Source organism: Notamacropus eugenii, chromosome X, assembly GCF_028372415.1.
Source record: "Notamacropus eugenii isolate mMacEug1 chromosome X, mMacEug1.pri_v2, whole genome shotgun sequence".
Lineage (NCBI taxonomy): Eukaryota > Metazoa > Chordata > Mammalia > Diprotodontia > Macropodidae > Notamacropus > Notamacropus eugenii.
In genome coordinates, this window is record NC_092879.1 from 17,082,678 (window position 1) to 17,107,977 (window position 25,300).

Below are 25,300 nucleotides of genomic sequence, written 5' to 3' on the forward strand. Positions count from 1 at the left end.
TTACCTGTCGAGGCAATCCATTCCACTTTTGGACAGTTCTAACTGTTTTAAAGTGATACTCTCTTTTTTAACATCACCTTCATTACCAAATATATTCCTTTCCCTTCCCTTCCCCCTTCCCTTCCCTTCCCTTCTTTTTTCTTCCCTTCCCTTCCCTTCCCTTCCCTTCCCTTCTTTTCTCTTCCCTTCCCTTCCCTTCCCTTCTCTTCCCTTCCCTTCCCTTCCCTTCTCTTCCCTTCTTTTCTCTTCCCTTCCCTTCCCTTCCTTTCCCCAGTAAGCCACCTTTTGTAACAAAGATTAAAAAAGAAAGAAAAGAAGCAGTTTAGCAACCTAATTTATCAGCCAAGTCTAACAATAGTGCATAGTTTCCTACCTCTATAAAATAGGGAGGGAGGGGCATTTTCTCATCTTTTCTCCCAGACTGTTTGGTCATTATCGTTATTCAGCATCCTGTTTTATTTCATTGTTCTCATTTACGTTGTTGTGGTCCTTTTCTATGTTGTTTCTTGGGCTCTGCTTACTTTGCTTTCCATCAGTTCATATAGATCTTTCTAGGCTTCTCTGTATTCATGAATGTCATTTCTCACAACACACAAGTATTTCATTACCTCCATGGACCACATTTTGTTTAGCTGTTCCCCAAATGACGAGCATCCACTTTGTTTCCAGTTCTTTTCTACCATAGAAAGTTTTTTTTCTGAATACTTTGGTGTATGTGGTGGTGGATATTTTGTTTCCTCCCCTCCTTGTAGTATATACCTACCAATGGGATCCCTGGGTCACTTTTTAAGTGTAATTCCAAAATACTCAGACCAATTCCCATCTCCACCAACAATGTATCGGTGTGCCTGTTTTTTCACATCCCCACCAGCATTGACTATTCCCATCTTTTATCATCTTTGCCAGTTTTCAGGTGTAAGATGAATCCTTAGGTTGTTTTGCTTTAGGTTTCTTTTTGTATTAGTGATTTAGAGCAATTATGACTGTTAATCATTTGCAATACAGAAGATTCCTCCTTCCTTCCCCTCCTCCCAAGTTCTCCTTTCCCTGTGAGATTACTTGACATCTACTCTGTATATATCTTGTATGGACACATTTATTTAGGTGTGCCCCCCCCCCCCATTAGAATGTAACCTCAAAGTCAAGGACTATTATTTTTGCCATTTTTTTTGTATGTAGGAATACTAATGGGATCTATTTACTGAGAGACAGTGTGGTCTAATGGAAAGAAAGCAAGATTTGGAGTCAGAGGGCAAATCTTTGTTCAAATTCTGGATGTTACTTCCTGTACGACCTCTAAGTGGCATAATACCTAGAACCTTGGACTTGGAATTGGGAAGACTTAAGTTTGAATCCCGTCTCAGATACTAGCTGTGTGACCTTGGGAAAATCACTTAACCAAGGTCTGCCTCAGTTTCCTGAATTGTAAAATGGGGATCGTGATAGATAACAATATAATAATAGCTAATATTTCTGTAGTATTTTAGGGTTTGGGGAGCACTTTGCAAGTATCACCTCATTTGATCCTCACAGAACCTCTGGGAGGTAGTGCTTTTATGATTCCTATTTTACAGTTGAGGGAACTAGTAAGTGTCTGAGACAGGACTCAAAGTTGGTTTCCTGAGTCCGGTTCAGCATTCCACCCACCTCATGGTTTTTATGATCTTGATTATGATGATTATCCAAGGAAAATCCTCTCCATCCCTTCCAACCCTACCCATTCTTCAGAAGTCATCTCAAATCCCACATCTTTCAGGAAGGCTTCCCAGGTTTAGGGTGATTTCTTCATGCTCTCTCACATAGACCACACACTGCCATCCTGTTGCGCACCCAGTCTGGGGGGGGGGGTGGTACCTACCTGGAGCTAGCGATGTTTACTCTCTACCTCCTTCTCAGAGTTAAAGGCAGAAGCCACTCCCAGGAGTTCAAGATCAGTATCAGTATCTCTTGAAGAAGTGATACTATTTTCTAGCTTGTTTACTAGAATAATCTGGATAATGGGAAGGATGGCAGGGTCTTCAACAGAAATAGGGAGGTAAGCAAGAGAAAATGGTTTGGATTGACTGACCTGTGGGCCTTGTAACTCACATCTTGTCCTAATACTTGGAAAGAGCCTCAACCTGGGAGCATTCAGCCTATCTTAGAGGAAGAAATTCCTTGGAATATGTCATCATTATACCTACGGGCTCTGGAGCTATGGGGAAAATATGTATGTGTGTGTCCATAAGATCATATCATATTAGGACTAAGATGAGCCTGAGAATATAAAATGTCTAAGCTGAAAGGGGCCTTTAAGATACTGTGACCCATTGCCCCTCAATTTACAGTCTCCAAAGGGTTGAAGTAATTCACCCATAGTCATACAGCAAGTAAATCACTAAGGTGGGACTCATCCCCAAAGGCAGACCTCTAAATCCTGACCCCCCTTCTGTCGTACCACAAAGAGGACTGAAATGCCCATGATGGCAAGAGAAGGGTCTGGGGCGGGAAGGAGATCCCTTGAATGCTTTCCTTGCAGTTGGGGAAGGATAGGTGACAGTTTCTTTGTCCTGGGCCCAGGGCCAAGACTGTAGGTCCTGCTCAGGCCGGTTTGCCTAGCCCTGTCTGGCATAAGGATGGGTGGGTCTCTCTCTTGAGTCACCCAACCTCTACCAGAGATGGGCCCCTTAACCCAAGGGTCCTGGGAGTTCTGATGAAGAGCTGGAACCAGGAAGCATCAAGGCCTGTAGAACAGCTCTGCACTTTGATGGTGCAGATAAAATGTAAATGATTGGTAACTTGACATCCCACCCCTGGGAGTTAAATGTTTGGGTGCTTTTTTTCCCCAGTTTCTTTCAACAGTGCCACATTGCTCTAGCACTTCGGTGTTTACAAAGATCTTTCCTTGCATAATCCACTTTATAGGGGTTGCTGCACATTTTGCAGATTAGAAAACTGAGTCTCAGGGAAATAAAGTGACTTCCCCGGGGTCATAGTAAGTGGACTCCTTACCATGGAATCAGGACTAAAATTTCAGCATGGTACAGTTGAAAAATCAATGGACTTGGAGTCAGGGGTCCTGGATTCAAATCCCACATCTATCACTTGCTAACTGTGTGACTTTGGGCAAGTCCTTTATCTTCCCTGAGCCTCACTTTTTCATCTATAAAATGAGGGAGGGGGGTGACTAGATGGCCTGTGAGGTTGGTGATCCTATGTGTGACTTTGGGTGAATCACTTCCCATCCCTGGGCCTCAGTTTCCTCCTCTAGAAAATGAAGATTTTGGCCTAGCTAGCTTCTGTGGATTGCTCCAGCTCTTGATCTAAGGGCCTGTGAACATGGTATTTTTAGCCTGGAGAAAATAAGACTTGGTTGGATGTGGGGGATGGAGCAATGAAGGGCATATGCATGGCAGCTGTCTTCAAGTATCTGCAGGGCAGTCCTGTGGAGGAGCCATGAGAGCTGGCCTGAAGCCTTGAGCCCAGTGAGCTGACCCAGGAATCAGGGGCCCAATCCAGCCTCAGTAACCTGGGCCACGACCCAGGGGTCAGGGGCCCAAACTATGCTCTGTGACCTAGGCCACGACCCAGGGGCCAGGGGCCCAATCCAGGCACAGTGACTGGGCCATGCCCCAGGGGCCAGGAGCCCAATCCTGGCTTGATGGGCTGGGCCAAAAAGGACAGGGCTTTCCTGAGATCCTTGCAGTCAGTTGAGGGGGAGACTGGCATTCTGTGATCCTTTGTAAGAAGCCTTGAGTTTAGCAGTGACCTTTGGGATTCTTTCAGGGCTCAACACATAGGAACCATTTAATAAATGTTTGTCAAACTGATTCCTCTTCTTCTGAAACAAAGTTTAGATAGGACCTGGCAGTGCAATGATGGGAGTCCTAGATTTATGGCTTGAATTCCAGTTCTGAAATCTCCAAGCTATGTGTTCTTAGCCAAGAAGACTCTAGGCCTCAGTTTCCTTTTCTGTAAAATGACTCAGAGGGTCTCTAAGGTCCTTTTCAGCTCTAGATCAATGATCTTATGTGTGGCTTTGAGTGCATCACTTCCTACTCCTGAGCCTCAGTTTCCTTTTCTGTGAAATACAGGGCTTGGCTCAAAGGGTCTATTCCCTTTCAGCTCCTGATCCTACTTTCCTGAAGAGCACAATTCAGCCAGTCAGTAAATAAATATTTATTTAGTGTTTTTGATGAAATGATTCATGGATCTGCAATGAAATGTTGATCTGACTTATAAAGATTGATAATAACAATAAATTCCCCTCTTGCTTTGGTCCAGGTCTTGCTAATAATGAAGAGACTCTGATAAAACCCAAACTGAGCTTCTTGGGGGACCAAGTCGTGATCCCAGCCGGTTCCCCATTTGATGTCACTTGCAGGTAAGAATAACAAAGCTGCAGGTCAAACTAGAGGGTGTGGGGTTCCCATAGTCTCATTCAGACTGACCTTAGAACCAATATTATATGTATCATAAGAAACTTTGATTGTTTCTTTTCTACCTCTAGTGGATTGAGGGCTGGCTTTGGAGTCAGGGAGACCTAGATTCAAATCTCAGTTCTGATACTGCTTGTGTGACCTTGGGCAAGTCCCTTCTTCTCCCTGGGCCTCAGTTTCGTCCTCTGTAAAATGAGGGATTCAACCTCTGGGTCCTTTCCAGCCTTTGATGTTGGATTCCATGTGTGATCTTGTGTCTCTCACTCCCTTTCCTTGCATCTCAGTTTCCATCTCTGTCAGAAGAGCTGGCATCTGAGGATAATGACTAGAGGTATTATCCTGTTGAAAGGCTGAGGTTCCACCCAGACTGCATCAAAAGCCCAGGCTCTTCAATTTCATCTATCTGTCATACTCTGATGCTATGAGATGGATTTAATTGAAGGACTGAATGAATGCTTTACTAACCATCCCTTTGAACAGACCTTCCAGTTCACACCCAGAGTAGCCAGAGAACCTTCCTTGGATCATGTGTCCTAGGGAGGGGAACCTTTCACACCTGTGTGAGCTTGCATGCCAGCCTGGAACCTTCTCCCTCTAGGGCGACCAAAGCTGGTTTATCTGGGCTCTGGCCTTCTCTGGGGGCTTTCAAGCAATGCTCTTTCCCCACCTCTGAAGGCCTCACTGGACAAGGGGACACGGGAGACACAAAGTTGTCCTGATTGTAGCCACTCCTCACTGTGGAGGATGAGTCAGCTCTTTTTTTCTTTTAAATTATCTTCTATTTATTTATTTATTCAGGTTCATTTATTTATTTATTTATTTTTTAAGAAGTATTTCAGGGTTGCTTTGCCAGGTGGTTGGCTCTTTCCTCTCCAGTGCCTTCCAGTCCTCTTTTCCTTTTGTTCCTCCTCCTCTTTCTCCTTCTCTTCTTCCTTCTCTTTCTCTTCCTTCTCTTCTTCCTCCCTCTTTTCCTTCTCCCTTTCCTCCTCCTTCTCCTCTTTCCTCCTCTTCCTCCTCCTTCTCCTCTTTCCTCCTCTTCCTCCTCTTCCTCTTCTTCTTCTTCCTCCTCTTCTTCCTTCTCCTTATCCTCCTCCTCCTCTTCCTCCCCCTGGCTCTCTCCCTCACCTGTACCTTTGGAGAAGTCCAGAGAAGAGGTTGAGGCTAACCCCCACCACTTGTCAAGTTGGGTCATATAGCACTGTAAAATTTCAGAGGAGGGAACTGAAGCTTAAGGAGGGGAAGTAATCTGCCCAAGATTACACAGTAAGTGTCAGTAGGGATGCTTAGTTCTGCCCTGAATCATATACTCTAGCATTTTTTTTAGATATCACCCTATCATATTCAACTCACACTCATGCCTCATCTACATACATTCCTAACTGTCCTAATAATGAGAAAGTTCTTATGTAAACAGTGTAAGCTTATTGACTTCCTTTTCCTGTTTACCTTTTTATGCTTCTCTTGAGTCTTAGATTTGAAAGTCAGATTTTCTATTCAGCTCTGGTCTTTTCATCAGGAATGCTTGGAAATCCTCTATTTCATTGAATGTCCATTTTTCCCTGTGAAGGAAGATTATACTCAGTTTTGCTGGATAATAATTCTAGTGCCTTTGCCCTCCAGGATATCATGCTCCAAGTTTCCTGATTCTTTAATGTAGAAGTTGCTAAATTTTGTATTATTATGACTGTGACTCCACAATACTTAAATTGTTTCTTTCTAACTGCTTGTAATATTTTCTCTATGACCTGGGAGCTCTAGAATTTGACTATAATATCTCTGGGAATTTTCATTGGGGGATCTCTTTTAGGAGGTGATAGGTGGATTCTTTCAATTTCTATTTTACCCTCTGGTTTTAGAATACCAGGCCAGTTTTCCTTGATAATTTCTTGAAAGATGATGTATAGGCTCTCTTTTTTGATCTTAACTTTCAGGTAATTTATTAAATATTTATTAAAATTAAATCTCGATAATTTTAAATGATTTATTTTGGTTCTATTTTCCTCATCAGTTGTTTTTTCAGTGAGATATTTAACATTTTCTTTTATTTTTCATACTTTTGATTTTGCTTTGTTGTTTCTTCATTCATATAAAGTTATTAGCTTTTATATGCCAAATTCTAATTCTTGAGACATTATTTTCTTCAGTGAATTTTTGTACTTCTTTTTCAATTTGGCCAATTCTGCTTTTTTAATGAATTCTTCTCTTTGGGTTTGTATATCTTTTTCCATTTGGCTGATTCTCCTTTTTGAGGCATTCTCACTGAATTTTAGAACCTTTTTTTTAACCATTTGGCCTGTTTCTGGTTTTTGAGGTATTATTTTCTTCAGTATTTTTTTTGTGTGTGTCTTCTTTACCAAGCTGTTGACTCTTTTTTCATGATTTTCTTGTATCACTGTCATTTATCTTCCCAAGTTCTCCTCCACCTCTCTTACTTGATTTTAAAAACTCTTTTTGAGCTCTTCTATGGCCTGAGACCAATTCATATTTTTCTTTGAGGCTGTGGATGTAGCAGTTTTGACTTTATTGTCTTTTTCTCAGTGTGGTAACTTTCTTGTTACCATAACACCATAACAGAATTTTTTCTGTTGTTTGCTCATTTTCCCAGCCTATTTCTTGACTTTTAAACTTTTTGCTAAAGTTGGGTTCTGCTTTAAGGGTGGAGGGAGCATTATCTCAAGCTCTAGAGGTTTTATGCAGCTGTTTTCAGAGATACTTCTAAGAACCTATATGTTTTCAGTTCTTCCAAAGTGGTATTATCTAAGGAGAGGGGTTTACTACTCTCCTGGCTCTGGCCTTTTCTTCCATGGAATTGTAAGGAGAGTCCCCCACTCCACTGTGGCCACAGGCTCTGCTAGTGCTCCTCCTCACCCTGGGACTGTCACCCAGGACTGTGATCCAGATCTGAGTATAGATTTGAAGCAACAGAGTCCTGCTCCCAGTGCTAACAAAGAAAGCCCTTTAAATTTACTTCTGACCAGTTGTCTGGCCTCCTTACTCTCTGTGATCTGAGAGGTCCAGCCACTGTTGCTGCTGATTCAGTCACTCCCAAGGTCAGCTCCTGGTTTTCTGGAGCCTCATCTCTACTGATGGGGGCCTGCACTGGACTGTGCTTCTCTCTCATGCCAGTGTGGCAGACCTTTCCTCCCAACATTCCTGCTGTCTGGGACTGGAAATTTGTTTGACCCCTTCCTTTAGTGGGTTCTACCACTGCTGAATTTGTTTTGAGGCATTATTCAAAGTTATTTCAAGGGTAACTTGGGAGAGCTTAGTCGAGTCCCTGCGTTTTCTTCACCATCTTCTCTAGCATTCTCTCAAGTCACCTATTTCTCTGCTTCTGTTTCTTCATCTATAAAATGAAAGTGTTGGACAAGATGATCTTTGCGCACTCTTCCTGCTCTAGAGCTGGCTTTCCATGATGTCAACCCACTTTCTTGTATCTCACATTTCTCATCTCTCCTCCCCTCCATCACCAGTTTTATAAGCTTGGATATGGTTTCCATCTAGGATCTACCTTATGTCACCATCGACCCATCCTCCAACCTAAACTTTGTGCTTAAGGTCCAAACATTGATGGCAGCTCCCTGTCCACCACCTCCCCCTCACTCTCAAATTAATCCCTAAACTAATCAATAATATGAAAAGATTTGTTCTCAGAAGAAACAAAAAGCTACCATCCCAGAATCCACTTCAGCTCTCTATATGGTCTTTCTTCCCAGTAATTATATGGTACTGTATGCCCGGCCAGACTCACTTGAGAACTTGACAATAACAGGAAATGTAAATATTCATCAGCACCTCTTGGCCTCTGATCTTGGATCGGAAAAAGGAGAAACTGGAGAAAGTTCTGGGCCCATTTTTTATTCTAACCCAAAACCCAGACTGTCATGGTCAGAAGAGACCTCAGAGGGTATCTAGACAAGTCCTACCTAGCCCAGAATTTACTTCATTTCAACATGTGACTGCTATATGTCAGATATAAAAAGACAAATAAAAAATGAAAACATCTCAGTCTTTGCCTTCAAGGAGCTTACTTTATACTGCTGTTGTGGAGAGGGAGGTATGTAGAACAATCTATATGCAGATAATTAAATATAAATCTATATGCAGATAACTAAATATAAAGCCTACACAAAGACATTTTGGTGTAGGAGGAATTCTGAACATCTAGAGGGATCAGGAGACAGTACTTAAGTGGAGCCTTGAAGAGAAGTAGGGATTCTAAGAAGTGGGAATGAGGAGGATAAACATTTTAGGTATGGAGAACAGCCTGAATAAAGTCATAGAGGTAGGAAATGGAGTTTCATACATAAAGAAAAACAGAGAAGGACCTGAGGGACCATCTAATTCAGCCTAGGAATGTCTAACCCAACAGGTCCATAGATATACGAATTTGAGATACGGACATCTCAAACACAACAGGTCCAGAATAGAATCCATTCTCTTTCTTCCCAAACCCTTTCCTCTTCTGAACTTCCTTCTTACTCTCGAGAACTCTCTTAGCCTTTCAGTGACCCAGACTCATAACCTTGGTGTCATCCTCACTTCTTCTCTCCCAATTAACCCACATAGCTGATCAGTTGCCAGGTCTTGTGGTATCTTTCCCTTTACCATCTCTTATTTATATCCTCTTCACTCTTTTCTTGCCTCTCACTTGGATTACTACAATAGCCTCCTAATTGGCCTCCCTACCTCTCCCCTTTCAAATCCATCCTCCATGCAGCTGCCAAAGAGATTTTCCTAAAGCATAGGTCTTGACCATATCCCTCTCTCAACTTAGTACACTCCAATGATCTCCCTATTACCTCTGGGATTAAATCTAAACTTCTTTGTTTAGTATTTTAAGGTGTTACCAATCTAGAGCCTTCTTGCTTTTTCATTCTTCTCATATTCTGCTCCCTCTCCTGGACTCTCTGATCCAGTCATTGTGGCTTTCCTGCTACTCCCCATACCTTTGCACTGGCTGTTCCTCACTACTGGAATAGAATGTATTCCCTTCCAACCTCCAACTCATAGAATCCCCCAGGTTCCTTTAAGACTGAGCTCCAGTACCATCTCTTGTAGGAGGCCTTTCCCTGTCTCACCAGCCACTGCCACCATCTCTGCTAAGGTTACCTTCCATCTTCTTGTCTGTACTAATGAATACATAGTCTTCCCCATTAGAATGTAAGCACTTTGAGAGCAGGGACTATTTTCTCTTTCTTCATTTCCTCATCACTTAACACAAAGCCTACCATGCAGTAGGCACTTAATTAATACCTGCTGTTGAGTGATCGAGCACAAATTCCTACAACAACATACATGATGGGGGGGGCGGGTCATCTAGTGTCTAGGGCAGCCCAAGCCATTCTGGATATTGTCCTGACATCTAGCCCAACTTGATGCCCTTGTGATGTCCTTCACTGCTCTAATTCAGTTGATTTGATGAGCATATATTAAGTATATGCCCTCATAATAAGCCTAATCTCTCTCCCACAAAAAGTCCCATCAGACCCTGGAAAATAGCGCTCAAGGCTCCTCTGAATCTTCTCTTTCTAGGTTAAACATTCCCATTTCTTTCAATTGATCCTCATAAGGCATTAACTCAAAGTCTTTCCCTATGCTAGTCGGCCCTCTCTGCACACTCTCCAGTTTATCAGTGCCTTCCCTAAAATGTGGTATCCAGACCTCAGCCCTCTACACTATCTGGAGTCTGAGCAAGGCAGAAGATAGTGGAACTATGTAGACCTCTTTCAGTGCATCTGAAAATTCTTCAAGGGGGAAAATCTCTTATACACCTAACCACCTGAGGTTCAAAGTAGCCTGCCCTACCCCTCTACCCTTACCCCCATCAGATCCTACCCACTGAGTTATAACAAAAGGCTTGTGGGTGTGTGTGTGTGTATTGAGTAGAAGGGTGAAGGTGTGGATAAGCCTTAATTATGGGACTTATCTCAGAGTTATTTCTTTTTTTCCTGCCTTCATATCACCAAGAGACCAGAGGTACAAAGGCACCAAGAGAAATAATTGCAGATCCTTGGCCAAGTCATGAGACTACCCTAGTTTAGAGTCCAGGAGTCTTACATTCTTGTGCTGTCTCAGAAACTGATAGGCTAAAATTCGTGTGTGATATATTTGGTGGAAGGCCTGTGGTGATCTCATTGTGTCCCTTGGGTTCCACTAACAAGTCTGTACAGATGACTCCTAGATCTACATATCCAGTCTTTATCTCTTTCTCTCAACCTTGAATAGAATACTTGCTCACTCTGGGATTCAGTTTCCCCATCTGTCAAATGGCAAGGTTGTGGGTGGTAGCAAAGAACTGGAAACAAAGTAGATGCCCATTGATTAGAGAATGATCAAACACAGTGCTACATGAAGATATTCAACTATACCAGGAGAGATGATGAATATGAAGAATGCAGAGAAGACTTGGGAAGACTTCTGTGAACTGATGCAAAGTAAAGCGGGAAGAATAGGAGAACAATATATACAAGAATGACATTGTAGATGGGAAGAACCCCCCCAGAAAAACCAACTCCTCAAAACTGCACACTGAGGACTTATAGAGATCATGATTGACCCTGGAGAAGCAGAAAAAAATTGCTGAAAAGATTGAAAACTCAACAACTAGTGAAATGGTTGGTCTAGATTGTATCTAAGGTTCCTTCCAGCTCTAGGTGTTACAATCCTGTCACCTTACATTATACGTTCTAAGGCCCCTTCCAGGCCTGACAGTCTTAGTTCTGTGTTCTTCTCAGCATGCTTTCTAAAGGTCCTTTTAACTCTAAATCTAATAATTCTCAGTCATTTCAACTTCCTGTGCCCTAGTTTCTCCTCAAGCTAGAAAATGAGGATAAATTAAGTTTAATTTAATTAAGCTGCCCTAAGTTGTGACTTCCCCCTCCCAAGCCCATCTCTTATCCTTGATCTTGCTTCATCTGCTACAGGGGATGATAACACCTTCCTTCTGCTATTTCAAAGAAACTAAGACCTAGAAAATGGAAGTACTTGATCATCCTTAAGGAGCTACAGAATAGAGTGTTTTTTGGAAGTGTTATTTCATTTTTCTTGAGAGAACTAAGGCAGATCCTCTAATTAGTTGGGAGAGTTTGGGTTTTTACTTTGCCCTGGACTTCTGTAATCATCAGCATTTTCTTAGAAATTCATCTGAGAGCCAAGATTCAGTTTGATTTGGATTGGTTTTAAGAAGCCAGCTTCCAGGGTATATGCTTGGGGCCTGGGGTAGGTGCAGTTGAATCTCCTAAATATTGGAAATTGACGCTTAAGGATGTGGTTTGGTCAGTTTTGTTGAGTCCTGAATGAGGACTCTGAGCACTCACTGGGTGACCTTTGGCAAGTCACTTAGCTTCTCCAGGCCTCAGTTATCTTATCCGTCAAATGGGGATAGGTTCACTTGCACTGCCTTGCTTATTAGGTATTTAAGGCATTTAAACTTGAAAATATGGGTTATTATTATGATTGTTGCTATTGTCAAGTGTCTGAGGTTCAAATATAGCCTCAGAAACTTAATGTTAATTCATAATTATCATGAATTATCATTATAGTTGTTAATAATAAAAATAACATCTGTACTAACTACAACAGTAAATCCTTTTGTTAGTCCCTCTGGTAGAAATAAAGACATAAATCAGAACTGACCTTCAGACATGAAGACCTCAAATATCACACTACAGAACAGAATGCAATATGATATGGGGTCAGAAGGAGTTTTAAGAGAGCAAACCAGTATTGGACCAGAAGAGAGAAAGATAACTTCCCACTTGGAGAACTAAGAAAGACTTCTTGGAGGCGGTGGCCTTTGAGCTGAACCGTGATGGATAGATTGTATGATACCAGGTAGAGTTGGGAAGATGGAATTCCAGATGTTGGGAATGAGGTGGATAAGTATGGAAAGTAGAAGGGTGGGGCTGAGAAGGGAATAGTTTGATTTGCTAGAGTGTTGCATATGAGTGGGCAGCTAGGTGGCGCTGCAGTGGATAGAGCACCAGACCTGGAGTCAGGAAGACTCATCTGCCTGAGTTCAAATCTGACCTCAGACTCTTCCTAGGTGTGTGTCCCTGGGCAAGTCACTTCACCCTGTGAACCTCAGTTTCCTTATCTGTAACATGGGAGGCTCCTCACTAGGTTGGTGCGAGGCTCAAATGAGATAACTAACATTTGAGGAAGTGCTTTTCAAACCTTAAAGTACAGTGAGTGCTGGGCCTGGAATCAGGAAGACCTGAGTTCAAATCTGGCCTCAGACACTGTTTGACCCTGTTTCTTTTGTGTCCTTGTGATCCAGTTGCTCAGGAAGGGACCTTACACTGAGAGGTATTTATGAATGCTTGTTGACAATTGACGTTGTCAGTGCCTACAGATACCTGGTAGGGCTCTACTTTGTAACATAATGTGCCAAAGATTAAGGGCCCAGGGAAATGGGTCCCTAAGGGCCATACCATGAATACAGGACAGGGAAATGAGTCAGGAGGTTAGAGAGTCCAATGCATTGCTTTTTTCTCTCCAGGAAGATGGCAAGGGAGAGACCTTGCAGCTAGGAGTGTCACAGCTGGTCCAAGGCGTGAGAATTGCCTGCCAGAGTCCCAGGGGACTCCCCTGGACCACAGTGCTTACTTTCCCAGAATATTCTCAGAACTTTTCACTCAGCCGCAACCTGATGCCAGGAAGGCGTCTTGGAGAAGACTCAGTCGGGAGCTATGTGTTGGTATGAGGTTGCTGAGTGACCAGAAAGTCCTGGGAAGGACTAGAGCTGGAAGGGACCTCTGAGGTACTTTGATTTCACTCCCATTTCACAGAAGAGGAAACTGAGGCCCAGGGAGGGAAGTGATTGGCTCAGGTTGTAGAGGCAGTGAGCACTAGACTCTCTGAGGCTCTAGCCAATGGCCTTACCACTGTACCACAAAGTATTTGCTTTCTTTGTAGTTCTACCATGTATGTATCCCTGTCTAATGACAGTCACTCATTCAACCAACAAACATTAATTCACCTTTCCACTCAGTACCAGGCACAGGTGCTAGAGAAACAAAGAGTGACTAGCCCCAGTCCTGAAGGAACTGGAAACATGAGGAAAGGATGGGGTGGGCAGCCCTGCTTGGGCTCACTCTGGGTCCCTGTTCCCTCCATTCTAGGTTCCTGTGCTGACCTCCACCTCCCAGGGTTAGACATGATCTAGAACTTTAGGGGAAAGCTGGATCTTCAGGGCTGCCAATCCTTGGGGTTTCCAAGGTTTCCTTCTACCCTTGGCCTTTCTTGGAGGCCCCTCCATTTTTGCTCCCACTGTACAGAGGGCCTTACAGTCTACCTATATCTTTAGCTATTCTCAGAGAGACCAGAGGGCTTATCTGCTTATGTCAACATTCAATACATCCTCCCCACCTTTCCTATTGCATGCCAGGCTCCTGGATCAATCAGCCAGTCAATAGGTTAGCACCTACTATGTACCATGTACAGTGCTAAGCTCTGGGGATGCAAAAGGTGGAAAAAGTCAGTCCCTGACCTCAAGAAGCTCTAATAGAGGAAACAACATGCAAGCAACTATGTACAAACAAGCTACATTGAGCATAAATAGTAGATGACTAACAGAGAAGGCTCTGGAATTCCAAGGGACTGGGGGAGGCTTCCTGTAGGAGGTAGGATCTTAGTTGGGCCTTAAATGGCATGAGGCCCAGAGTTAGGAAGACCCAAGTTCAAATCTGGCCTTAGACACTTAATAGCAGTATGACCTTGGGCATTTAACCTCTCCTCCTCAGTTTCCTCCACTGTAAAATGGAGACAGCAATAGCATCTGCCTCCCAGCATCATAGGTCAGATGAGATACTTGCAAAGTACTTAGCACAGTGCCTGGCACACTTACTTTCCTATTATAACACTGACTACCCTGACCTCAGTCTCTGCCCTCACATAGCTTATGGGAGAGACAACATGCAAACCAATATATAATCAAAGCAAGCTATGAACAGGATAAATAGGAAATAACGAACAGAGGGAAGGCACTGTAATTAGGTGATATTGGGGAAGGCTTCCTATAGGAAGTAGGATTTGGAGGAAATTAGTCAAAGAGGAGGAGGGACAGCCAGAGAAAATGCCCGGAACAGAGAGATGAAGTGTCTTGTTCATAGAAGAGCAGGAGGCTAGGATCACTGAATTGGAGAGGACATGTAAGGGAGTAAGGTTTCATAAGAAGACTGGAAAGTCAGGAGGGAGCAGGTTATGAAGGGCTTTGAATGCCAAACAGCATTTTGTACTTGATTCTGGAGGTAATAGGGAGCCACTGGAGGTTATTGAGAGGGAGGAGTAACTTGTGCTTTAAGAAAATCACTTTGGTGACTAAATTCAGGACTGACTGGTATGAGGAGAGATTCGAAGAGAGATCCCCCCAGAAAGCTATTGCAATAATCCAGATGTCAGGTGATGAGGGCCTGTACCAGAGTGAGGGCAGCATCAGAGGAGAGAAGTGAGAGTATTTGAGAGATTCTGCAAAGGTGGAATCCAAAGCACTTTGACAACAGATTGGATCTGGGGGTTGTGGGGAGATGGGACAATGAGAAATCCAAGATGACTCCTAGGGTGTGAGCCTGAAGAACTGGGAAGATGGCAGTGTGTTCAACAGTAATAGAAAAGGTAGGAGGCAAGGAGAGTTTGAGGGGAAGGATAATGAGGTCAGTTTTGGGAATGTTGCGTTTCAGATGTCTACTGGACATCCAGTTTGTGATGACTGAAAGGCAGTTGGAGATGGGAGATTGGAGGTCAGCAGAGAGATCAGGCCAGGAAAGGTAGATGTGAGAATCATCAGTATAAAAATGGTCATTAAAAATCCATTGGAACTGATGAGATTCCCCAAGTGACACAGGATAGAAGGAGAAGAGAAGTGGGCCCAGGACAGAGCCCTGAGGGCACCTATGGTTCAAGGGGGTGAGCTCTAGGAGGATCCAGCAAAGGAGACAGAGAAGGAGCCATCAGAGACAGAGGAGGAGAATCAGGAGAAAGTGATGTCCTGAAAACTTATAGAGAAGACAGCATCAAGGAGGAGAGGGTGATCCACAGTGGACAGCTCTTTATACAGGTTCTGGGGGAGAAGGAATCATCCGCTATTGTTTCTCACTGGATTTCATGATCATTTTGATTTCACATTTCTGATGGAGCAGAAAGACATGTAGGAGCTGGGCAGCTTGCCTCTGTTCAGGAAGCCATCTTGGCCAGAAAGTCAGGCCGGGTGGGTCTCATCTAAACGTGGAACCTCTCCCAACACAGGCACGATGTTCTGCATACAGTAGTTGTTTAATAAAGGTTTGTTGAATGAATTGGATTTAGTTAGATAGGTAATGTGGTAGAGTGGGCCAAACCCTGAATTTGCAGTCCCAGCACTTGAATTAGCATCTGAGCTCATCTGTGGCCCCCCAAGATAATAAGTGGGAGAGGCCCTTTCCCTCCCCATAGGCCTCAGCTCCCTCCTCTGTGAAATGAGGAAGGGGGAACCATGGAGCCCTTGAGCATCATCCTAGCTCGTAATTCTGTGAGCTCTGCCACGGCCTAGCCAAGCATCAGGGCATAAGGTGCTACACCCACTGGCTGTGGGACCTTTACCTTGATTCAAATGCAGGAGACTAGTGTGACCACAGGCAAGACTGTGGAGGAAGGTAGTAGATTCCACAGGGGGCAAAGGAGAATTGAGCTCACTCAGTTTTTCTCTTGCATTTGGTTGCCAGAGAGGTTTTAGCTCAATGTGACAGTATCTTCCTAGGCTGTGCCCAGCCATGCCCGAGGTTCTGTCTTATTCTTATACAAAAGTCTAAGTGCCATGCAGTCAGGGATTGCACGCCATTTAAGCTTCACAGCTCTCCTGGTGTTTAGGGTAGAGCTTTCCATCAGCCAATCAGCAGGCATTTATTAAGTATCTACCATGTGCCAGTTACTGTGTTAGATACTCAGGATAGAGGTAAAGATGACACTCCTTATCCTCAGGGACAGCTAGGTGGTGCTGCAGTGAACAGAGCACCAGGTAGGCCTGGAGTCAGGAAGACCTGAGTTCAGATCCCTAGCTGTGTGACCCTAGGCAAGTCACTTAATTTCTGTTTGCTTCAGTTTCCTCATCTGCAAAATGGGTCATAAGATCACCTGCCTCCAAGTGCTGCTGTGAGGATCAAACTCGATTATGTTTGTAAAGCACTTGGCACAGTGCCTGGCACATAGTAGGCACTCTATAAATGTTAGCTGTCAAAGAGTTTATCTTCCTTGGGCGAGACAACACACGAAGATAAATATGTGAGTAGATAGATTTTTGTTGTTTAGTCGTTTCAGTTGTGTTCGATTCTTAGTGCCCCATTTAGAATTTTCCTGGCGAAGATAGTGGAGTGGTTTGCCATTCCCTTCTCCAACTCATTTTATGAGGAAACTGAGACAAACAGGGTCAAGTGATTTGCCCAAGGTCACATGCCTAGTAAATGTCTGAGGCTTGCTTTGAACTCAGGTCTTCCTGATTCTAGGCTGGCCTGGTGCTATATCAACTGCAGCGCCACCTAGCTGCCTAGCTAGATAAATAATTAATTAATACGAAGTAATTTGGTGGGGGATCTGAAAAGGTTTCATGTAGGAAGTGGGTGATCCTTGAGCTGAGTACTGTGGGAGACTAGGGAGTCTAAGAAGGGGAGGTGAGAAGGGAGAGCATATCACGCATAGGGACAGCCAGTGCAGTCACATCATATGTGAAGAACAGCCAGAGGGACAGCTTGGCTGGAATGGAGAGGCTGAGGAGGGAGGGTGTAATGGAGAATCAGTCTGGAAAGGTTCTGTTGAATCCAGATTGGGAAGTGTTTTAAATGCCAGACAGAGGAGTTTGTAATTTACCCCAGAGGTAATAGGGAATCACTGGAATTTACCGAGAAGGGAAGTGACTGGGCAGGTCTGTGCTTTTGGAATCGCTTTGGCAGCTGTGTGGAGGCTGGATTAGTGTGGGAGAGACTGGAGGCAAGGAGATCAATTAGGAGATTACTGGGAGGTGATGAAGGCCTGAACAACTGCCACTTAAGGCATCCATCCAGTCAATCAATCAGTCAAACATGTATTAAGCACTTACTGTGTACTCTGTCCTGTCCTAAGTGCTAGGGAGACAAAGAAAGTCCCAAACAATTCCTGTTTTCAGGTATGGCAGGGCAAGTTGCTTAACCTCTGCCTCAATTTCCTTATCTGTAAACGGGAATAACAACATCACCATTTTAAGCATAATGTGTGTATAAATAGACACACACAGAAAAGTATAGAGTTGATGAAAAGTCCTCTTCTTTCCAAGAAGACCCTTCAGGAGCCAGTGAGCCACTTACTGACTCCTCACTACTCTCTTGGGGTAAATTTAGGGGACTCTGGGCTGCCTTTAAGCTCAGTTCTCTAGAGCTGCTGCACATCCTAGATTATACCTGCTCACTCTCCCATCCACCACTCACCCTAAGAAGTCTGAGCCTGCCCTGACTCCATTTCCAGAATGAGTCTCCTACCGCAGCTGTAACTGAGAATGTGTCTCTGTGTTTTGTTTCAACAGGGGGTCTGCTCCACTAGCCTGGCACTGGGGCAACAACTCATCCAGCAGCTCCTTTCGCACATCTGAGCGCCGGTGCTCTGATGATCCCCTGCTCATCTGCAACCAGCTTACCATCTTTAACACAATGGCCAGCGATACTGGCTATTTCACCTGCAGCTACAGGGACATCTCTGATTTGGAGGACCTGAGGTTTATGACCAGGGTGTACGTGTATGTCAAAAGTGAGTGTGGCCTCCCCTGCCTTCCCACTTTATGCCAATAACATGCTAGCATTAGCCATGCTCTCTGGGCCATCAACCACAGGGATAACTTCAACACTTTTCTAGAGTTAGTGAGAGGGAAGTTATACCTCATAGGCTAGAAAATACCAAAATCCAAGCTAAGGCAGCATGGGAAGATGGGAAGACAATGGATGAGGAAGGAGTCAGAGGAACTGGATTTGAATCCTTGTTTTCTCAGTCTCTGTGAACTAGACATTTAACCTTTTACTGCCTCAGTTTCCTCTTCTGAAAATGAGACTCCCGAGTCATAGATTTAGGATTGGAATGGGCTTTCCATGTTATTTAGTCTAAGAGCTTTGTTTTCTGGAAAAGGAAACTGAGGCCTGGAAAATGAAATAACATTTCTGACATCATGAAGGTAGAAAATGACAGAGGCTGGATTCAAACCTAGGACCTCTGAGTCCAGAACCAATGCTCTTTTCATCATACTGCTGCTTCAGAGCCAGGAGGGATCATAGAACAGAGAATATCAAAGCTGAAAGAGATGTCTGAGTGGAGAAGTAGATAAAGTGCCAGCCTAGAATCAGGGAGATTTGACTTCAAATCTGGTCTCAGATACTTACTACCTGCGTGACTCTGGGCAAATTGCTTAACCTCTTTCTGCCTCAGTTTCCTTATCTGTAAATGGGAATAATAACAGCACCACCTCACAAGGTTGCAGTGAGGCTCAAATGAGACACTATTTGTAAAGAGTTTAGCCCAGTGCCAGGCACATAGTAGGAGCTTAATAAAGGCTTGTTTCCTCCCTTCTCATTTTTGCAGAGATGCTAGAAATTGAAACCCAAAAATGCCTCTCCCAGCATCTCAGAATAGCAAGAGGAAAATGCTAGCTTTGGCAGAGTACCTGACTTTGCATTCTGCCTCTTCTGTTATATTAAACAGCCCCTCTCCCTGGCCTCCTACTAGAGCATGGATGAGGAAGGAATCAGTGGAGTTGAGAAAACTTGGGCGCAGAGGGGTTAGGAGATCCTCTACCCAAAGGACTGCCCCCTTCCCATAAAATTTATATTTTTGTAACATTTTAAGCTTTTCAAACTTTTTCCACATTCCTTACTACAATTCTGTGGATTAGATAGTGCAAGCATTATTCCTGTTTTTCAGATAAAGGAAACTGAAACTCAAAGAGAAGTCATGCCCCCATCACCCAGCTAATAAGCATCAAAAGCCAGGGACTCGAATCCCAGGTTGTTTGACTTAAGTCCAGTGTCCTTCCCCATATGTGGCTAAGAAACTACTTCCCTTTCCCCTTCTCTCCCTATCTTTTGGGCTCATTTTTTTAAGGTCTTTCCAAAGGATGCCTTGAAACTTGAGCTGGAGGTGGGAGGCTTGGCTTTGGGGGCCCTTTCCTTCCAGCTGAAGAGGAAGGTGCCTCCCACCTGGTCCTTTTCTCCAGCACCTCCCTAGTGATGGGCCGTCTGGGGCCAGGCCCTCCTCATTGCTCCAATTGGAATTCTAATTTCCTCTTTGAGCATGCCATGACCGCCTCCTCTGACCCCTGGGTCACCGCAGGCGTCTTCTCCTGGAAATGTGCTTCAGGCCTTTTCTTACTAGTTGGTTCCTATGGAGTCATTATCCCTTGCCTCTGCTGACTGAGCTGTCAGTTCCATTAGGAGACTAATTTTTTCACCCGGCTCCTCATCCTTCCCAATGTTTGTGATGAGCTATATGGTCTCCTCATTACACATCACTCGTCAGCTAGAAGCACAGAATCCCAGAGCTGGGAGGGACCTCTGACGATTCCGTCTGAACGATATTTCAAACAGAATCCCCTCTATGACACCCCTTACAGGGATCATTTAGCCTCTGCTAAAAACATCCAGTGATGGGGAAACGCCCCACTTTTTGAGGAAATCTATTGCTATTGTGGAGATGTTATATGTTTATTCATATTTTGTTTATGCGTTTCATTTTGTTCTCCTGTCTTACCACTATGGCTAACATTTTGAGAACTATGTCAAATAATAATCAGCACAACTGGGTATCCTTGCTTTACCCCTGTTTGTATTGGGAAAACTTATAATGTTTCTTGGGTTTAAATATATGCCTTTGATCATATTAAAGAAGAGCCTTTCAATCTCTTGGCTGTTGAGGTTTGTAACAGATGAGATTTAAAGTTTATCAAAGGCTTTTTTCAGCTTCCATCGAAATAATTGTGACTTTTAAAATCTTTATTTATAGGATTAATTTTGCTTTTATTTGTTTGTTTGTTTGTTTCCTTATTTATTTGATCAGACCTGTGATTTTATCAGTGCAAAGAACTCCCAGTGAGAAATTTCTTCTATCAATGCAAATTGTTATTTTCTCTACCTCTCAGAGTCTGAGAGATGCTTTACATATATGTGTATATATGCATATACATGTTATATATACTTACATATATTGATAAATGATATATATGTAACATATAGTGCTTAGCAGAGTACCTAGCACACAATAGGTACTTAATGAATTTTTATTGGTTGATCTATATATTTGTAGATATACATTTATAGATACATGGTGTGAGTATGGGTGTGTGTGTGTGTGTGTGTATAAAACGAGCTTTAAATGTCAGAAAAGGGAGTTCTTAGTTGATCCTAGAGGTAGATGAGGAGCCACTGCTTTTCATTTCCACCGTAGTAATCAACAAACATAAGTTCATTGTTTTCTTGTTTGTGAATCATTCTTACATCCTTGGTAAGACTCCAATTCAGTCACGGGGAATTATTTTCTGAATGTGTTTCTGTAAATCTACTTGTCAGAGCTTTATTTAGCATTTCGTCATCAATGTTCATTAGAGAGATGGGGTTATAGATCTCTATGTTTTGTTTTGTTTTGTTTTTGATATTGGCATCATTTTTGTCTCATCACAAAAGGCAGTTAGCACAGTGCCTTTTCACTGTCACACAAGGTGAGTTTTTTTAAAATTAGCAATAAGTAAAATTATCCCTCTCTCCCCCAACTTTGTGTCTTCATGTCACCCTTTCTGCATGCAAATAAATATTTCATTTCTTAATCTCTCATTACTACCTGAAACTATTTAGCTTTCAGTTTGGTCAGTTTGAAAGTTTCAAACCTGGATCATCTGGCTTCCTTTGAGGAAATGATTCAAGGGCATCCCTTTTCATGAGCATATTATTTGATTTTTTGGCTTACTCTTTTGAGATTTGTTGTGTTGGAGTTTCAACTGAGCTTCGTTTACTCTCGGGAATGTCTCATTCCAATTTTGGATTTCTTGTAACTCCAAAGTCATCCCAGGATGCAGTTTTTTGTTTTTCTTCTCCTGTGCAAGATTTGTTCTTTGATATTGTCATTCCAAAATTGGACTGTGTTTCTTGACAATTTAAACTAAAAATTTATTTCTGCTGATGCCTTAAGGATTTCCTTTACCCAAACTTAGCCATCTGTTTCCAATACTTCTGGGTAGAGTTTCTACATGATTTCTTGGAGTATAAAATTCAGGTTTTCTTTTCATGATATTTTTCAGGAAGACCTCTAATTCATAGATTAATTCTCTGCAGCCTATCCTCAGCTTTATTATTATTACTTGTAAAACTCTTGCCTTCCATTCTTTTTTTTTGAAAAAATAATTTTTTTCCTTCTTTGTCTCCTTTTTTGTTTTGGCATTTCTTTTGTATTGTCTTTTTTTTTTTCCTTTTAGAATCTGCTGATAGGAAGAGTCATTCTATCTTTTGTTAGTCTCTGGCTAAACTTCTTTATTTTCAGTTTAAGAATTCTTATTCCAGTCCTTATTTCTTTGATCTCTTATTTCTTTAATTGCTCTTCTGAACAAATCTGGAGGTTCCCGAAGTCATCCTACTGGAGTGCCCAGATCAATGGGATGGTGAGCTGATCTTCTTACCATTACTGAGTCTTCTGAATTTGGATACTTTTTAACTTGTATTCTTTGACATAGTTGACAGAAAACTGCCCCTATGGGATTGCTAGGTCTTAGTTTGCTCTCATTACCATTTTATGTAGGGGGAAACTGAGGCTCAGGGCTTTAAATGACTTGTTGAAACATCCCAGAGCAACCGCATAACAAAGCTGTGGGACTTTAGATAAGTCACAAGTCTCAATTTCTTCCTCTATAAAATGAGAAAATTAACCTACAAGGTTACTAATGTCCTTTCTATCTCTTCTAAATCCTCAGAATCCATGAACTTAAGGAGGAATCCAAGAACTTAAGGTTTGATTTGGATTGAGCAAATGAAGGAATTTTCATTCATCCTTTCCTTTGCTCTTTCCATCATTCAACATTTTTCAAGCATCATTCATTGTAGTTCACTCTGCCAGTCACTATAGGATCAAAAGAAGATTAAGATGTGGTTCTGATCCCCCCCAAGGGATTTCCCTTCTAGTTGGTGTGGGTTGGCTAGATCTGCCATCCCACTCCCTTGATCAGTGCAGATTGGCTACTCTTTTTTAATTTATAGTCTCGGAGGTTTGCCTGGAGGACACCCAGAGGTTTAACAGACTCACAAAGCCAATAGGTGTCTGAGGCAGGACATCCAAAGCACTTTTTTGACTCCACGGCTGTCTGTAATGCATTGAACCATCCAGCTTCTCTTAGCTGGGGTGATAAGACACATTGAATCACAGATTGTCAGAGCTGAAAAGAACCTTGGAGATCACACACTCAACTCTTTCCTTCAAGGGAGGGGAATACTTGAGGTTCCAGGAAGGGACGTGCTTTGCCTGAGGTCACATAACTACAAATGTCTAAGCAAGGACCCCAAGTCAGACCTTGAAAGTTGGGCTAGATGATATCTAAGGAGTGCCCCTTCAGTTCTGGTATCCTCTGAGTTCATTTCCATTCCATCCAGCTTTCTCTCTTCACCAGTCTGGAAATGTTTATTAATTAGAAGTCATTGTGTTTGTCGTTCAGTTGTTTCAGTCATGTGGGTCAGTCATTTGGGGTTTTCTTGGCAAAGATCCTGGAGTAGTTTGCCATTTCCTTCTCCAGCTCATTGACAGATGAGGAAATCAAGAAAAAACAGGGTTAAGTGACTTGCCCAGGATCACACAACTAAGAAATGTCTAAGGTTGGATTTGAACTTAGGTCTTCCTGACTCCAGGCCTGGTACTGTATTCATTATGGCAACACCTCGCTGCCCAGATTATAAATTAGTATGACTGAAAAAGAAGGTCACTAAGCAAAAGCAAGGGATAAGATTTAAGTAGCCTGAATACTCCATTGGTAGCCATGAAATGTCATGAGATCTAGAGGAATACCCCCTCCCATGATGGGTGGAAGTCCAGTGTATAGCATTTATGGGAGGTCATGACCCTTTCAACACCCCAACACCCCCATGAGTGTAGGTCCCGTGGTGTGTTGCATTTATGGGAGGTCATGAGTAAGTACCACCACAGAGTGAGTACATGTAGATGGACTGGGAGCTGTTCTCTTAGATCTGAAAAGAAGAGAAGCAGGGATGAAAATAGCCAAGACAAATGAATGAAACAAGAATTTCTGAACAGAGTGGTGCCTAAGACCAATAGTTACTCAGAGCCCAGAGGCTGTAGGAGCAAGGAGAGGGAGGAGGTAGCATCTCCAGAAGGTACCCCAAAGATCTGAGATGCCCAGGAAAAGGTTGTCAGTCTGCCCCTCTTCATCCTCCAGCCTACCCTTTGGTCATTTCGTCAATATCAAAACACCACAACCCTAGTCTGTCTCTTATCATCTCTCTCCATTTCAATAGCATCTTGTTTGGTCTCTCTCCTTCCAGTCTTTTGTCTCCAAACCATCCTTCATACAGCTGCACAAGTGATATTCTTAAAGTCCAGATCTGATTGAGTCATTCCTCTGCTCAGGAAACCCCAATAGCTCCCTGTTACCTCTAAGACCAATTACAAATTCCTCTGGTTGACATTTAAAGCCCTTCAAAGACTAGCTCCAACCTTTCTTTGCAGCCTTACTAGACATCACTCCCATTCCCACACTTGGAAGTCTCTCACCAGATCAATCTGCTCACTGTTCCTTACACAGGACATTCTTTCCTGTCTCTGGACTTTTGCTCAGGCAGTTCGCCATGCCTGGAATACACTCTCTGCTCTTGCCCTCCTTTTAAAGTCCTCTGGCTCCTTCAAAGTTTGGCTCAAATGACACCTCCTCCATCAGACTTTCCTTACCACTCCCTGGCCCCCCATGGACTTGTACTTATCTCCCCTCTCCTTTTGTGGTACATGTACCTGTTGTCTCTTGGAGGGCAGGAACCCATTTAATTCTTGTCTTTGTACCCTCAACATCCAACACAGAGCCAGGCTCATCATTGGCATTGAATAATTCTTTATTGACTTATACTTGACCTGTGGAGGAAGCTGAAAAAGGTTAACTTTCAAACTGAGGTGTCCAAAGTGGCAGGCACTAGGGAGAGGGTGCTCTGAGCCAGCCATCCTGAGTTGGGGGGACAAGTGAGATGGGGAGGCTGGGAGTGATGACAGTCCCACGAGCAGCCTTCTGGCAAGTAGTACCCTCCACCACACACACACACACACACACACACACACACACACACACACACACGCACGCACGCACAAAAATCACCTCATGATGGGCTATTCAACTTCTTCCTGCCCTTGCTGAGTTTTCTATGGTTCAAGGTCTTTATTTGAGGTGGGTGGGATAGTTAACCCTAGGTTACTTTATACTCTACCATCTCTTCAGACTTCTCTAGCTCCATCATTTTACAGAAGAGGAAACAGAATTAGGAGGGCCCTGAGAACACAGGCTATTGAAATTCTAAGAGTTTTCAGTTCTAACATTCTGTGCTCAATGTTTTAAGGCCCCTCCTAGCTCCGACATTCCCTGTTCTAAAGGCCCTCGCAGCTCTGACATTATCTGTTCTAAGGCCTGCCCAACTCTGACATTCCCTCTTTTAAGGTCCTCCCAGCTCTGACATTCTGTGATTCTATTACCTTCTCAAATCCTGAGCAAAGGGAAGGTCTATAGTTCTGGCTTTCTGGAGCTACCTAGCCTTGCCCCTATTGCCTTGGGTGGAGGAGAGTGTCAGAAATAGCTAGAGAGGTCAGGAGTAGCTTCAGTTTTAGATGAGGAACTGGTGTTCCCATTGATGGCCCTGAAGTTTCAGTTT

At 43.2% G+C, this 25,300-nt stretch overlaps 1 protein-coding gene across 1 annotated transcript in view; it reads left to right on the plus strand.

Moving 5' to 3' along the window:
* The window catches only part of LOC140515696 (vascular endothelial growth factor receptor kdr-like), a 193,888-nt gene that overhangs the window by 65,013 nt on the left and 103,575 nt on the right, over window positions 1-25,300 (plus strand). Inside the window, exons 2-3 of the mRNA XM_072626531.1 lie at window positions 4,264-4,363; window positions 17,947-18,167. Of these exons, the coding sequence (XP_072482632.1) occupies window positions 4,264-4,363; window positions 17,947-18,167 (321 nt within the window). The remainder of the gene's footprint in view (window positions 1-4,263; window positions 4,364-17,946; window positions 18,168-25,300) is intronic.